At 46.0% G+C, this 14,604-nt stretch overlaps 1 protein-coding gene across 2 annotated transcripts in view; it reads left to right on the forward strand.

The window, feature by feature from the left end:
- Nucleotides 1-425: 425 nt before the first annotated feature.
- cdnf (cerebral dopamine neurotrophic factor) overlaps nt 426-14,604 on the forward strand; it is a 49,850-nt gene continuing 35,671 nt past the window's right edge. For both annotated transcript variants that reach the window (XM_069909886.1, XM_069909887.1), the window contains exons 1-3: nt 426-546; nt 7,915-8,042; nt 12,204-12,345. In XM_069909886.1, the coding sequence (XP_069765987.1) occupies nt 465-546; nt 7,915-8,042; nt 12,204-12,345 (352 nt within the window). In that variant the 5' untranslated portion in view covers nt 426-464. The remainder of the gene's footprint in view (nt 547-7,914; nt 8,043-12,203; nt 12,346-14,604) is intronic.

The raw sequence follows: 14,604 nt of genomic DNA on the forward strand, positions 1-14,604 counted from the left end.
TTGGAGCGCTGGCCGGGAGGGCGGATTGTGATTGGAGCGCTGGCCGGGAGGGGGGGATTGTGATTGGAGCGCTGGGCGAGAGGGGGGATTGTGATTGGAGCGCAGGCCGGGAGGGGGGGATTGTGATTGGAGCGCTGGGCGAGAGGGCGGATTGTGATTGGAGCGCTGGCCGGGAGGGGGGGATTGTGATTGGAGCGCTGGCCGAGAGGGCGGATTGTGATTGGAGCGCTGGCCGGGAGGGGGGGATTGTGATTGGAGCGCTGGCCGAGAGGGCGGATTGTGTTTGGAGCGCTGGCCGGGAGGGGGGGATTGTGATTGGAGCGCAGGCCGGGAGGGGGGGATTGTGATTGGAGCGCTGGCCGGGAGGGGGGGATTGTGATTGGAGCGCTGGCCGAGAGGGCGGATTGTGATTGGAGCGCTGGCCGGGAGGGTGGTGTTGCGTGGCAAGTTAACAGGCGGCGGTCATGGCTGCGCTGCCCTGGTCCGTGCTGTTGGCGGGGTTCCCCCTGCTCCTGAGCTCGGGCGGCGTCCAGGCACCGTGCGAAGGTGAGCGGCGGGCGCGGGGCCTCCCCTCCCCTCCCCTCCCCAACCCCCCCCTCACCGCTGGGAGATGAGGCAGGGATGCTGCCCACCTGCAGGCTCGCTTTAACACACCGCGCAACCGGGGGGGGCTTCCTTCACCCAGGGAGAACCGTGAAGGTGCGGGCAGGGGTCCCATTGCTCACACCCTGATGAAGGAAAAGCGCGGGTTCTGTCTCTCTAGTTAGGGGTTTGTTCTCTAGGGAGGGGGGGAAGGTGGGGAGAGGGCGGGGGGACGGGGGGGAGTTTCTCCACTTCAACCACGGAACCACTTTCCGGTTTTAATCAAGCTTCATTTTATTATCACGTAATAATAAACAACGAGCTTCAGCTTTTGTCTGCTTTCAAACAACGAGTCGCCATGAGCATTTCCCCTGACTGGCTGAGTTTCCCCCCCCCCTTTCCCCTGACTGGCTTAGTTCCCCCCCCCCCCTTTCCCCTGACTGGCTGAGTTCCCCCCCTTTCCCCTGACTGGCTGAGTTCCCCCCCCCTCCCTTTCCCCTGACTGGCTGAGTTCCCCCCCCCTCCCTTTCCCCTGACTGGCTGAGTTCCCCCCCCATCCCTTTCCCCTGACTGGCTGAGTTCCCCCCCCCTTTCCCCTGACTGGCTGAGTTTCCCCCCCTTTCCCCTGACTGGCTGAGTCTCTCCCCCCCCCTCCTTTCCCCTGACTGGCTGAGTTCCCCCCTCTTTCCCCTGACTGGCTGAGTCTTCTTCCCCCCCCCCCCTTTCCCCGGACTGGCTGAGTCCCCCTTTCCCCGGACTGGCTGAGTCCCCCTTTCCCCGGACTGGCTGAGTCCCCCTTTCCCCGGACTGGCTGAGTCCCCCTTTCCCCGGACTGGCTGAGTCCCCCTTTCCCCGGACTGGCTGAGTCCCCCTTTCCCCGGACTGGCTGAGTCCCCCTTTCCCCGGACTGGCTGAGTCCCCCTTTCCCCGGACTGGCTGAGTCCCCCTTTCCCCGGACTGGCTGAGTCCCCCTTTCCCCGGACTGGCTGAGTCCCCCTTTCCCCGGACTGGCTGAGTCCCCCTTTCCCCGGACTGGCTGAGTCCCCCTTTCCCCGGACTGGCTGAGTCCCCCTTTCCCCGGACTGGCTGAGTCCCCCTTTCCCCGGACTGGCTGAGTCCCCCTTTCCCCGGACTGGCTGAGTCCCCCTTTCCCCGGACTGGCTGAGTCCCCCTTTCCCCGGACTGGCTGAGTCCCCCTTTCCCCGGACTGGCTGAGTCCCCCTTTCCCCGGACTGGCTGAGTCCCCCTTTCCCCGGACTGGCTGAGTCCCCCTTTCCCCGGACTGGCTGAGTCCCCCTTTCCCCGGACTGGCTGAGTCCCCCTTTCCCCGGACTGGCTGAGTCCCCCTTTCCCCGGACTGGCTGAGTCCCCCTTTCCCCGGACTGGCTGAGTCCCCCCATCCCTTTGCTCAAGGTCATGACATCTCCGGTCCTTGTGTTCTTCCACATTCGAGATTGCTTGCTCTCTGACTGACTGCCCTGATCTCGCTCGCTCTCTCTTCACTTTTCCCTTTGTCACCTTTCAGAGGGCCAAAATAATTTCTCACCCCTCTTATTGTATTCAATTAACACGCTTTGTGGGTCTGGACCCAGACCTCCATTCTTCAGTCTTTATTTCTGGTGCCTTTCTTATACTTTGAGGAAGGGCTCAAACCTGAAACCTCAGTAATATATCTTTACCTCCTGTGAATGCTCTGCGGCCTGCTGAGTTCATCCAGGATTTCTGCGTGTTTTTACTCCAATCACACTGTCTTTAGACGTTCATGTTTCACTGGTTTCCTGAGACGTAAAGGCAAAATCTAGAAACTTTAGTACTGAGACAGTGGTGCCCTTGAAACACTTGAATGGTCTATTTTCAGTGGTTGATACACCAATCCTTTTCCTTCACCAAACCATATTCACCAATAAAGCTTTAGTACATATGGGATTTGCAGTGAATTACCAACACCACAGAACAAAGTAAATTTTGAAAAATCGTGTTCTAAAGGGATATGTTCAGTTAATTTGGTTTGTAACACTCCAAATAAAAATACCAGATTAATTATTCTTCCCTTCCCCATTCTCCTAATTGTTGCAATTATTGTAAAACTGAGCCAGGAGTGGGGCTGGTGTTGAAATAAACAGCCAAAGCTTGTTTTGTGGTTGAGAAGTGTTGCTGCTAAGGCACAGTGTTAAATCTGGCGTCGGGAATTGGTGAGCGGATGTTTCAGATTGCATGTTTTCAATCGTTATAAAAATATTACATTGCTGTTACATTTTAAACAATGTATAGTCAAATGACCAATTTCACCAAGTTAGAGATCAGTTGGAATCAACTAGTCGTCGAGTTAATGTGTGGGGCTGAGTCTGAAGAAGGTTCACTGGCTGTAAAATAAGTTGTAACATGTCTCGAGAAATGACTTGAAGTGACAAATTAAATCCACTGTACCAGACTAGGCATAAAACTAAAATGCAAATAACTGTTCTAAACTTGTTTGATTTTAAGCATGTTTCCCACACAAGCAGCAAAATTCACGAAGACTGGCTGGCATGCAGCAAGTGATGCCTTATAACTTGTTTTTGTACATGGTGAGTGTGTACACGAAGTCTTGAGTGTTATCAAACCAAAATATAGGCTATTGCTTTAAAAGCTGTGATTCCACATTCGATCTGCACTTGTTTGCAGTCTTAATCATGTGGCCTTAGACCAGATTGCCTGCAAGTATTTTCTCCTGAGTCCAAATCTTTGTGACACTGTTCTGCAGTCCTGAATCGTTGTCTCTGTTCAGCATTTCTTCATGTACTGGTCAAGTTCAAGTTTGCTTTTTAACCATGGAAGCTGTTGCTCAGAAAGTAGCTTAATATTGAAAGATAAATTTGTGAGGTCAGTTGTAGTAAACGAAACATGGTGAACTTGGTTACTTTGCATCAGTGCACAGATGTGTTTTTATCATTTGGTATAACCTGCTTTACTCTTAGTGCTTGACAAAGTAATGCGTGTGCATGCTGGTGACCTGAATGTTTCCTTTGTTTTGAATAGAGAGCCTGGGGATCTTGTGCACTGGGATGTATAGAATGGTCTTGAGCTTCGCATTCCAAAGGTTTAAAGAAGACCATGTCTAGATTGGTTATCTTGCACAATTCTGCAGATTTGAGAATGTTACCTACAGATTGGAGGGTAGCAAATGTGAAAAATGTTATAGTAAGATCAGCAGTAGGGAAAATGCTGGAATCTATCATGAATCTATTTAACATGCAGACTGAAAAGTCGAGTGTAAATAAGGAAAATCATGCTTGAACATTGTTAGAAGGATGTGACTAGAAAAATGACCCAGTGGATACGATAAGTGCAGAATTTCAGAAGGCTTTCAATATTGTCCCACACGAGATTGGTTGTTTTGGTCGGAGGGCATGGAATTGTGGGTTGCACACTGGGATTGATTAAGAATTACTTGAAAGACAAAAAGAGTTGTGGTAAACTGAGTTGTCTTCAGGTTGAAGAGATTACTGCCAGGGCCTCAGCTATAGAGTGGCTATTTGTGAAGATGGCAAAGAAAGCAAATTGTTGCTTACTTTCATCAGTTGGGACATTGACCACAAGAGTGAGGAAGTCGTGTTGTAGCTATACTAGATATTGGTGAGGGCATGAATATTGTGGGCATTTTTAGTTGTCCCATTACAGCAAGGATGTGGAGCCTTTGGAAAAGGTACTGAAGTGCTGCTTGGAATGAAGGGTATGAACTACAAGGAAAGGCTGGACAAATTTGGGTTGTCTTCTCTGGAGTATCAGAGGCTGAGGGGAGGGGGACCTGATGTGAATTTATAAAATAGGCAATGACAGGGGGCACAAGTCAGATTCTTTTTTAACCCAGGGTGAGAATGTCAGATATTACGGGACGTATGTCATGGTGAAGCAAAGGAAGATTCGAAGAGATGTGTGGGGAATTTATTTTAGAGGTAGGTAACTGGAATGGGTTCCCAGAGGTCCATATTACACAACATCCACTGCCATCTCTTCAAAATACTCAATCAAATTTGTGAGACTTGACCTCCACCTCGCTGACCTCATTGGACTGAGATGAGAAATGTTTATGGGGAGATGGTGGGGAGGCTTTGAAGTACTCTATGGAGGAGATTCAGATTGTTCATTCAAAGCTGATACATTTCCGGATATGAAGAGAATTGAGGTGTATGAGGATGGTTGAGGAAAATAGAGTGGAGGTTAAAACCATGCTCTTGCTGCGGTTTTGAAAGCAATATGTCTAATGCAAGCTCCTTGTGTTGCTGCTCTGTCCTAATGTAGAGCAGCCATTTACAACCCCTTTTTTTTGGCTTTGGCCTCCTTAAGTCTGCTCAAAGTTTATGGGCCCCCTTCCTTGTGAAGCAGACATATTTTTGACTCCTTCTGTACTTCTACTGACTACATAAAAATATATTTAATAAAAGGTTTTTATTTAAATGTGACCCTGGGGTGGGGTGGGGAGGAGGTGTAGGGCCCTGAAAAGAATGGCTGCTCTAAAGCATGAACCCTGTCTGCAATTTTCCTCTTCATGTAACTGAAATTCTTCTGATTCTTTCGGGACATTGCAAGCTCGAATGTCCTTCTTTTAAACTGGAGTTGTAGCGGCTCACTGGAGGTGTCATCGAACCGGCTCGGGAGGTTCCGAGTGATGTCATAACGCAATGATGTCATTGGGAATGTGCAGTGTTTTCAAAATCTGCGCACGTCTGAGAAAACTTACTGAACTTCAACTTGACCACATCTGATCATTTTCTCATTCGACATTTCACACTGTGACAAGTGGCTCATCTTGTGCGGGTCTGTTCCCATTTTAAACTGGCATTCATCTTTTATCACTCTTGGGCTGAAAACATTGCTTTTTACTGAGGATTCAAATCTAGACTGACATTCGACAACAGTGGTCCAATATAATTAACAGCAAATTAAGAACCTGCTGATTTCTAAAAGGCACTTTTTAAACTTTTCATTGGATATTTGGAAGTGACATTGTATGGTAACTACAATGGCAAAATCTTGTCACATTTGTTGAAGAAAGATTTCATTGACTAATGTATCTCTACTGATTTTTGACCAGCAAAGCAAAAATCACAAGACAGTGACATCCAATTGGTTTGGCGCTGCTTGTTACTATTTATCTGTGCTGGCAGACATCTTCAACCTATTTTCCACTCTGTGTACCCCTCCAACCTAATCTTCAATGTTGGCCTGGTTTCTGACTGAGCCATTCACCTCAAAAATTAATCCCACAGCCGCAAAATGAAAATAAATCCTCTTTTCTGTCTGCTCTAAATCTCCAGTATTTTGATCTGCCATTACCTCTGCTACAAAAAGCAGCCAGCCTCTGTTAGATCACATTTCCATTTGTTCAAGTTATTTTGTAATCTACATTCCAACCAAATGGTTATCTTGCTTGCACAGCCAATCCAAGGGCACCCATAAACTGGAGGAACAACACCATGTTTTCCCTCAGGACACTCTCTAACGGGATGGCATTAACATCGACTTCTCTGGTTTTTGCTAGCCCACTCCCTGTTCTCCCTCTGTCACCTTTCCCCGAGCTGTCCCCATTCTCTCTCCATCCACAGAGGCATCCCTCCTCTCCCTGTTTTCTCTTATTCCCTCCCTTATCCACATTTACCTCCTGCTTGTGCGTTTGTTCTCCTCCCTCCCCCGCCCTTCTGTCCCCCCACCCCCTAGCACCTGCTGACATTTTTCCATACCTCGACGAAGGGCTCAAGCCCGAAACATTTATCTTTGCTGTTTGACCTGCTGAATTTCTCCAGCATCGTGTTTCTACTTCAATCACTGCATCTGCAGACTTTTGTGTTTTACTCCAAGATCTTATGAATCTGTTTACTTCCCTTTACTTTCTCACCACCTCCTTCCTTTCAGTCTATTAACTGCTATTTTCCTTAATCTGAAAATATGACATTTTTCAGAAACATTTTCATTACCCTTGGTTTGGATATATGTGATTAAATTATTTAAATGAGTTAAAGACAATAAATTACCAGAAGTAGGTAATATTTTCCTTGCACCACAGTGTCGAGAGCAGATTTTTTTAAAGATTCCAACTTTCATAAAACAGTTAAAAGCCATTGGGAAAATCCAGGCAGATTGCAAATTCATGCCAATGTGACAAAAATAAAGCAAGCAAAGGAACTGTAGATTTAGTGAATAATTCGTTTAAGGCAGTGGTTCTCACCCTTTTCCAGTCTAAGACCCAACTGGGTTTTGGCCTAACATCCCACAGCCCACTAGTGGCAATGACAGCAATATTTTCAAGGCAGCTTTGTAAGAGACACGCTGTTATCTGATTTAAAGCATTGTATTTAATATTTTTAAAGAATAAAAAGCTCCGCAAGCATAAACTGAACATAAAAACTCCCAACCAAAATGGGTTGATTGGGAAGTCTCCAGGGTACAAATGGAAATGTACTTTTGTCCAACAGTGGGCTGGTCGGGAGCTATTAACTTCAGGATTGGCTACAAAGCAACTGAGAAGAAATGATGTGGATTCAGAAAACTAAGACCTTCCCTGACTGGAGTCCATGAAATTCCTGTAGAAAATTGGAATTGATGGAGCCCTGTTCATGGTATTGTTCGTCGCGAGTCTCAAAAGTAATTGATAGAGGTACCAAACAGCTCAAAGTAATTGAATCGAACTTGGATTTGGACACTAAATTTTCTAATTAGCAGAAATCAGCAAGAGGAGTTACTAAACATATGTTCATCTGTAGTCTATCCATTGTTTTCTTAACATTCAAAGATTGAATCAAAATCAGATTATCTTTTCAAATTCACAAGATTAAAAAAAAATTAAAACCTCATGAACATATTATCTCCTTCATTTAGTTATTTTTATGGCTGTGAACAAAATAATTCTCCAGAATTGGTGTCTGATGCTTCAGGTGTTGATCCCAGGATGAAGGCCAAACTATATGGTGAAATTGGATCTTTAAAAAGTTGTTTGCTTATGCACTCTCTTCCCAAATGTTACAAACTCTTGAATTAGATATTTTACCTTTAATAGTAATAAATGATTTGGCTCTGAAATCAGATCCAAAATAAATCTAGTTAAGAAATGTGACTATAGACAGGTTAGAATCCTCCATGAAAGTTTTCTATAATCAGTTTAAGTTGACATCTGGTGGAGGAGTTTTGGATCTTTTAATAGACCACGCAATGTGAAAATGAGCTGTTGGATTTAATGTTTTGAAATGTATATATTCTGCAATGAGTGCTGAAGCCAACTTGCTATAATATCTATCCATAGTCATTTGTTTTCACGCTGGTATTTATCTTAATGTGTTTCCCCTCAACTTTTCTCAGTGTGCATTGGATTTCTGGAAAAATTTTACAAGTATTTGAAAGCGCAGGATGTGGAACTGGTGCCAGAATTTGTAGCAAAGGAACTGATGCTCATGTGTGAACACACCAAAGGGAAAGAAAATCGGCTGGTGAGTGTGAGAAGTGAGTTTCACATTTCCACAAGGCTATTAATGGAACTGGGTGGGGGGAAGAAAATGCAAGCTAGGTGTATTAGAATTAAAAAAAGAAAGCCTTGAATGCATTTACCAGTAAGTAAGGTTTTTAAAGCGTCTGTATGTGGTAGATGTGTATATGATAATAAACTCCTAATTGTACTCGGAAGAAGGCTTTTATGGGAATGCCTGTTACTGGCTACAAATTTGAAGTGCTGAATGAAGAAATGGAATAAAAGTATTGGATCAGTACACCACAACCCCCCCCCCCCCCCGGTATGTTTTGGACAGTAGGAGGAAAGTGTAACTCCTGGGGAAAGCCCACACACACACACACACCTCACAGCATGGGATATTCACACACACACACACACACATACACACACACACACACACACACACACACACACACACACACACACACACACACACACACACACCTCACAGCATGGGATATTCACACACACACCTCACAGCATGGGATTCACACACACACACATATCTCACAGCATGGGATTCAAACTCCGGTCCCGATCACTGGAACTGTAAAGGAATTGTGCTCACTATGCTGCCCTACATAAGAGCTATACGGTTGCTGTAGCCTCCTGTAAGCCTGCAATAGCACTGTCACAGCTGCAGTCGGAATGTGTAGAAACAGGAGTTGGCCAGTCCTGCTCTATCATTAGGTAAGGTCATGGCTGTCATTTGTGTAAACTTGATATATCTGTCCAGTCAGAAATGCTCCATAATTACTTCATGTCATTTCTACCTACTGACGTATTTTCACTCTATGCTACTACTTCTGTTAGTTAAAAATAGTTACTGGGCATGCCTGTAGATAAGTAGCAGAGAAACAGCATGGGGAAAGGCCATTCAGCCCACCACATCCATGCTGACCCATTGGTGCTAATCTCTCAGCCAGCGCTTGATCCCTACTCTTCTCTGCCTGGGTAATTTGAATGCAGTCAGTATCTCTGCTAACACCACTCTGTCAATGCCGCCTCAGCTCCCTTCTGAAACTTTTCCCTTCTATCCTCAATCTGTTCTCTAATTTTGTCTGCCTCTGATATTGGGAAAGGTTACCTGTGGTCTACCCCAGACCTTCTCAACCTTTCTTTGGCCCTGGCTCCCTTAGAGCTCTGCTCAAAGTTTATGGGCCGCCTTCCCTACTTCTACCTACTGCATAAAATTTTTAAAAATATTATGCCCTCCTTAAATGTGCTGTGGCCCACAGGGAGGCTGTGTGACCCTCCTTTGAGAATGGCTGATCTACCCTATCGATACCTTTGTAGCGGCGGCTACATTGCTCCTGCAATAACACACACAACCAGACGGGTTGAGCTCAGTGAGCAGACTCGTTTATTGCAGGCTGCTGGGCTGCACTTATACTCCCAGCCTGGACCTGGCTGAGAACCAGCCTGGACCTGGCTGAGAACCAGCCTGGACCTGGCTGAGAACCAGCCTGGACCTGGCTGAGAACCAGCCTGGACCTGGCTGAGAACCAGCCTGGACCTGGCTGAGAACCAGCCTGGACCTGGCTGAGAACCAGCCTGGACCTGGCTGAGAACCAGCCTGGACCTGGCTGAGAACCAGCCTGGACCTGGCTGAGAACCAGCCTGGACCTGGCTGAGAACCAGCCTGGACCTGGCTGAGAACCAGCCTGGACCTGGCTGAGAACCAGCCTGGACCTGGCTGAGAACCAGCCTGGACCTGGCTGAGAACCAGCCTGGACCTGGCTGAGAACCAGCCTGGACCTGGCTGAGAACCAGCCTGGACCTGGCTGAGAACCAGCCTGGACCTGGCTGAGAACCAGCCTGGACCTGGCTGAGAGCCAGCCGGGCGTCACATGGTCCCCCAGTGCACGTTTCTGAACCCTGTGCTGGAAGAAAGGGGAAACCCCCCCCCAACGGCTCCATTTTGGCCTGCTGCCCTGCCCCATGGCTTACAAGCGGGGCCGGTTCGCCTGCCTTGTGGTGAGCCGCCACACCTTAATAATTTTATACACTTCTACCATGTTTCTTCTCCTCCATAGAGAACAGACTCCTTATCCAGTCTCTCATCGCTGAAATGCTCTGTCCCAGGGAATCTCCTCTTCCCATCATCAATACTATAGCACACTTCCTCAAGAGTGTTGCCCAGAACTGCACACAGTGCTCCATTTGAGGCCTAAGCAAAGTTGTATAAAGTTGGAAGGTAACCTCCCTGTTTTTGTATTCAATCCCCTAACTAATGAACAATGGTATCCTATTATGCCTTCCTATCATATTTTCTGGTCCTGTTGTCAAGGACCTCACGTCTTGTACTCCAAGGTCCCTCTGTCTCTCCATGCTCTCTCAGACCCCTTCGTGATAAATGTCCTGACTTCCACATCACTTCACATTTTTCTGGATTGAACTCAATTTGCCTTTTTACCCGCGCACCAGTACCAGTCAATCCTTTACACTATTCACAACTCTGCTAATCTTCGAATCTTCTTAAACTTAATTTTTCCAAAAAAATTTAGACATTCAGCATGGTAACGGGCGATTTCAGCCCCACGAGTCTGCTGCCCAATTTACACTCCATTCACCTACACCCCCAGTACATTTTTTTGAAGGGTGGGAGGAAACCGGAGCCACCAGAGAAAACCCACACAGACATGGGGAGAACATGCAAACTCCTTAGACAGTGCGGGGATTCGAACCCAAGTCCTGATCATTGGTGCTGTAAAGATGTTGCGCTAACCACTACGCCCATACTTGCTGATCATGCCTCCTCTGTCCGCATCCAGATAATTCTCTTGTATTCCAAATGGGTCCCAGCGCAGATCAGAGTAAAACTTGAATGTCTCCAGGCTCTGTGGTTGAAGTAGAAACACTATTTTGGGGAAACTCAGCAGGTTAAATGTATCTTTATCTTTGTTCTATAAAGTAGACTGTTTGACCAGCTGAGTTTCTCCAGCATCATGTTTTTACTCCCAGCACAGATCCCTGAAGAACACTACTAGTCACAGATGTCCAATCACAAAATAACCCTCCATTACCTTCCTCTCCCTCAATGAACCAGCTTTGGATCCAGTTTGCCATTTTGTCCCAAACTCCACAGAACCTGGCCTTTAGACTAATTTCAACCATGTGGGACCTTGCCAAAGGCTTTACTGGGGCATGGAAACCTGACCTTCCTGTCCATCCTCAATAATTTACTGTCACCTCTTCAAAATATTCTATGAAATTGATTAGACCCTTGTTCTCAGAGATCATTAATCCTGTCACTTGGCAGTTTCTTCTTTAATTTCCCCATTCCTGACATTGGGCTCACAGCTCCCTCCTGACCACATTTCTCATCTTCTTGTCAACAGGAAGCTTAGTTGTGGTAACTGAGGATTTAAAACCCCAGCAATCTCTTCTATCCAGCCTGGGATAGGCACCTTCAAGCCCATTAAGGGATTGTACCTCTTTATTGAGACTTGCTGTGGACTTTCACCTTCTCCTTCAGTAACTTCTCCAACCACAGTCAGTTTTCTGAGTGAATTCTGATGTCCCGTATTCGTGTAAGAGGAACACCACCATGCCTCTAGCTCCACACAGACATGTGCCTGCTCCCTAATGGGCTCTACCCTTTCCCTGTTTTTCTTGCCCTTGTATTTGATAGAGGCAGAAACTTGCTTGTATTTAAGTATTCTTAAACCGGTCTCTAAGAGCCTTGACTGGCAAAACCATGGACCAAAGGCTAGAAGGTGGAATTCAATTTGCTAGCACTTTTTTGACCAGCTTGAGTGTGGAATGAGCTGCAGCTGAAGTGGTGAATAAAAAATTTGGACAGGTACGAGGATGGGAAATGTATAGAGGAATGTAGAATGGGTGCACATTCCAGTGGGACAAGGCAGAATAATAATTCGTCACAGACTAGAAGGGCCTATTTTCTGTGCTGTAATGTTCTATGGAATGGGCCAAATGGCATTTAGTTTTGCATAAGTTCTATGGTTTGTTGTAGATTTTGCTGCAATAAATTCAGATGGTGTAAATCAACTGTTTACCGACTTCATTGATGGAAGCCCACAGTAATTTTGTAAGCGGCAGATATAATTTCCTAAATGTTTTATACTTGGCGAAATATAGCTGTGATGGCATTAATGTGTGGATTCTGCTTTTGGAACAGTGCTACTATATTGGAGCGACGAGTGACGCAGCAACTAAAATTGTCAACGAAGTAGCTCGTCCAATGAGTGCACATGTGCCCGTACCAAAGATATGTGAGAAGCTGAGAATGAGGGATGCACAAATATGTGAGCTGAAATACGGTACGAATATCTTCATTGTCTCCTCTCTGCCTGGCTTGGAACGTTGGGTTTATTTCTTGAATTGCATGCTTCTGCAAAATGATATTTTTCTGCTTCATAATTCTTTGCATGTCTGGAATTGCAGTAGGTTCAAAGGCTTGTTTGACCTTGAGATTAAAATATTTGTACATTCTGCATTGAGTGGAGTAGCTGTGAACCACCTCAGTAGACAGTGTCAGCCAATAACATCAAAAGTGAGGAGTGAGTTTTTTTTGTGTGTGGCACTGACCTCAACCATTATGAAATGCTTTGAGCATCTGGTGATGGAACCCAGAGACACTGAATCCATTTCAATTTGCTTAGAGAATAAACCTTTCCACAGATGATGCTATAGCCTTGTTGCTTCATTCCGTCCAGGCCCACCTGGAGAACGATGCCTTGTACGCTGGGCTGCTAGTCATTGACTTCAGCTTGACATTTATTCCCAAGAGGTTAGTGGAGAAGTTGTCCTCACTGGGACTCAACACACCTCTCTCTAACTAGATCCTGGACTTCCTAACGGAAAGACACAGCCTGTCCAGGTCAGTAGCAGAATGTTGAGCATCGTCATGGTGAGCACTGGCCATTATCAGGGCTGTGTGCTCAGCCCACTTCTATTCATGCTAATGACCCACGACTGCATCGCCAGATCCAGCTCAAAAAGTGTCATCAAGTTTGTAGATGACACAATATTAGTTGACCACATCAGCAACAATGATGTGTCACACTGCAAAGAAGAGGTGGAAAATCTCGTGAAATGGTGGGACAGTAACAACCTGTGTCTCAATGTGGACATGGAACAGTACATCACAGTGGTGGCCTTTCAGCCTTCGATGTTGTGCTGACCCATATATCTTTTCCTTAAAAAAGTACTAAACCCTCTGTATCCCATAACCCTATTTCATCCATGTGTCTAAGAGTCTCTTACATAACCCTAATGTTTCAGCCTCCACCACCATCCCCGGCAATGCAGTCCAGGCCCCCACAACTCTGTTTTTATTAAAAAACGACACCCCTGATCTTTCCCCTAAACTTCCCTCCCTTAACTTTGTACACACGTCCTCTGGTGTTTGCTGATCCTGCCCTAAGAAAGAGGTGTTGGCCTTCCACCCTATCTTTGCCTCTCATAATGTTGTCAACCTCTATCAAGTCTCTACTCATCCTTCTTCGCTCCAAAGAGATGTGTCCCAGCTCTGCTCACCTTGCCTCATAAGACTTGTTTCCCAATCCAGGCAACATCCTGATAAATCTCCTCTGAACCCTCTCCGTAGCTTCCACGTCCTTCCTATAAAGAGGTGACCAGAACTGAACACAACACTCCAAGTGTGGTCTCACCAAAGACGAGACAAAGGAGATGATCGTGGACCTCAGGAGGACCAGGAATGACCTCTCTCCACTGTACATCAACAATTCAGTAGTAGAGAGAGTGGAGAGCACCAAGTTCTTGTCAGGAAGGCACAACAGTGACTGCACCTCCTGAGAAGACTGAAGTGGGCAAGGCTACTTGGCACCATGATGTCAACCTTCTACAGGAGCTCTATTGAGAGCATTCTGGCCAGCTACATCACAGTGTGGTACAGTTGCTGCAGAGAAATGGATCAGAGGTTAGTTCACAGGACCATAAGAATGGCAGAGAGGATCATTGATGTGATCTATCAAGATCATTGTCTGAAGATGGTGTATAATATCACCCTGCACAGCATCTTTTAGTTGCTCCTATTGGGGAAGAGATACAGGAGGATCAGAGCCAGCACCACCAGGAACAGCTTCTTCCCACGGGTAGTAAGAACGCTGAACGACCAAGGGAATTGCTCACACTGACCATCTGAGACTCTCATATGTAAAAAAACCAATATTTATTTATGTAGATAAAATACTTGTCCTGCGCATGTATTGATTGTCTGGGTGTGTGTCTGTGTGTTTTGCACCGAGGATCAGAGAACACTGTTTCATCAGGTTATACTTATACAATCAGATGACAATAAACTTACTGATATTCGAGATATTCAATGTATGTTTGGAGAAACTTGGATTGTTTTACCTAGAAGGGCATCAAATGCTGAGGAGAAACCTAATAGAAGTTCATAAAAATGTGAGAGGCATCTTGTCTGATTGTCTGACTCTTTCTTTCCCAGGGTAAAAATGTAAAATTCTAGAAGGCATACATTTAAGGTAAGTGGGGAAAGTATAAAGAAGTAAAACACAAAAGTCTTCAGACTTGATTGAAGTAAAAACACAATG

This window comes from Narcine bancroftii, chromosome 13 (assembly GCF_036971445.1).
Source record: "Narcine bancroftii isolate sNarBan1 chromosome 13, sNarBan1.hap1, whole genome shotgun sequence".
Taxonomy (NCBI): Eukaryota; Metazoa; Chordata; class Chondrichthyes; order Torpediniformes; family Narcinidae; genus Narcine; species Narcine bancroftii.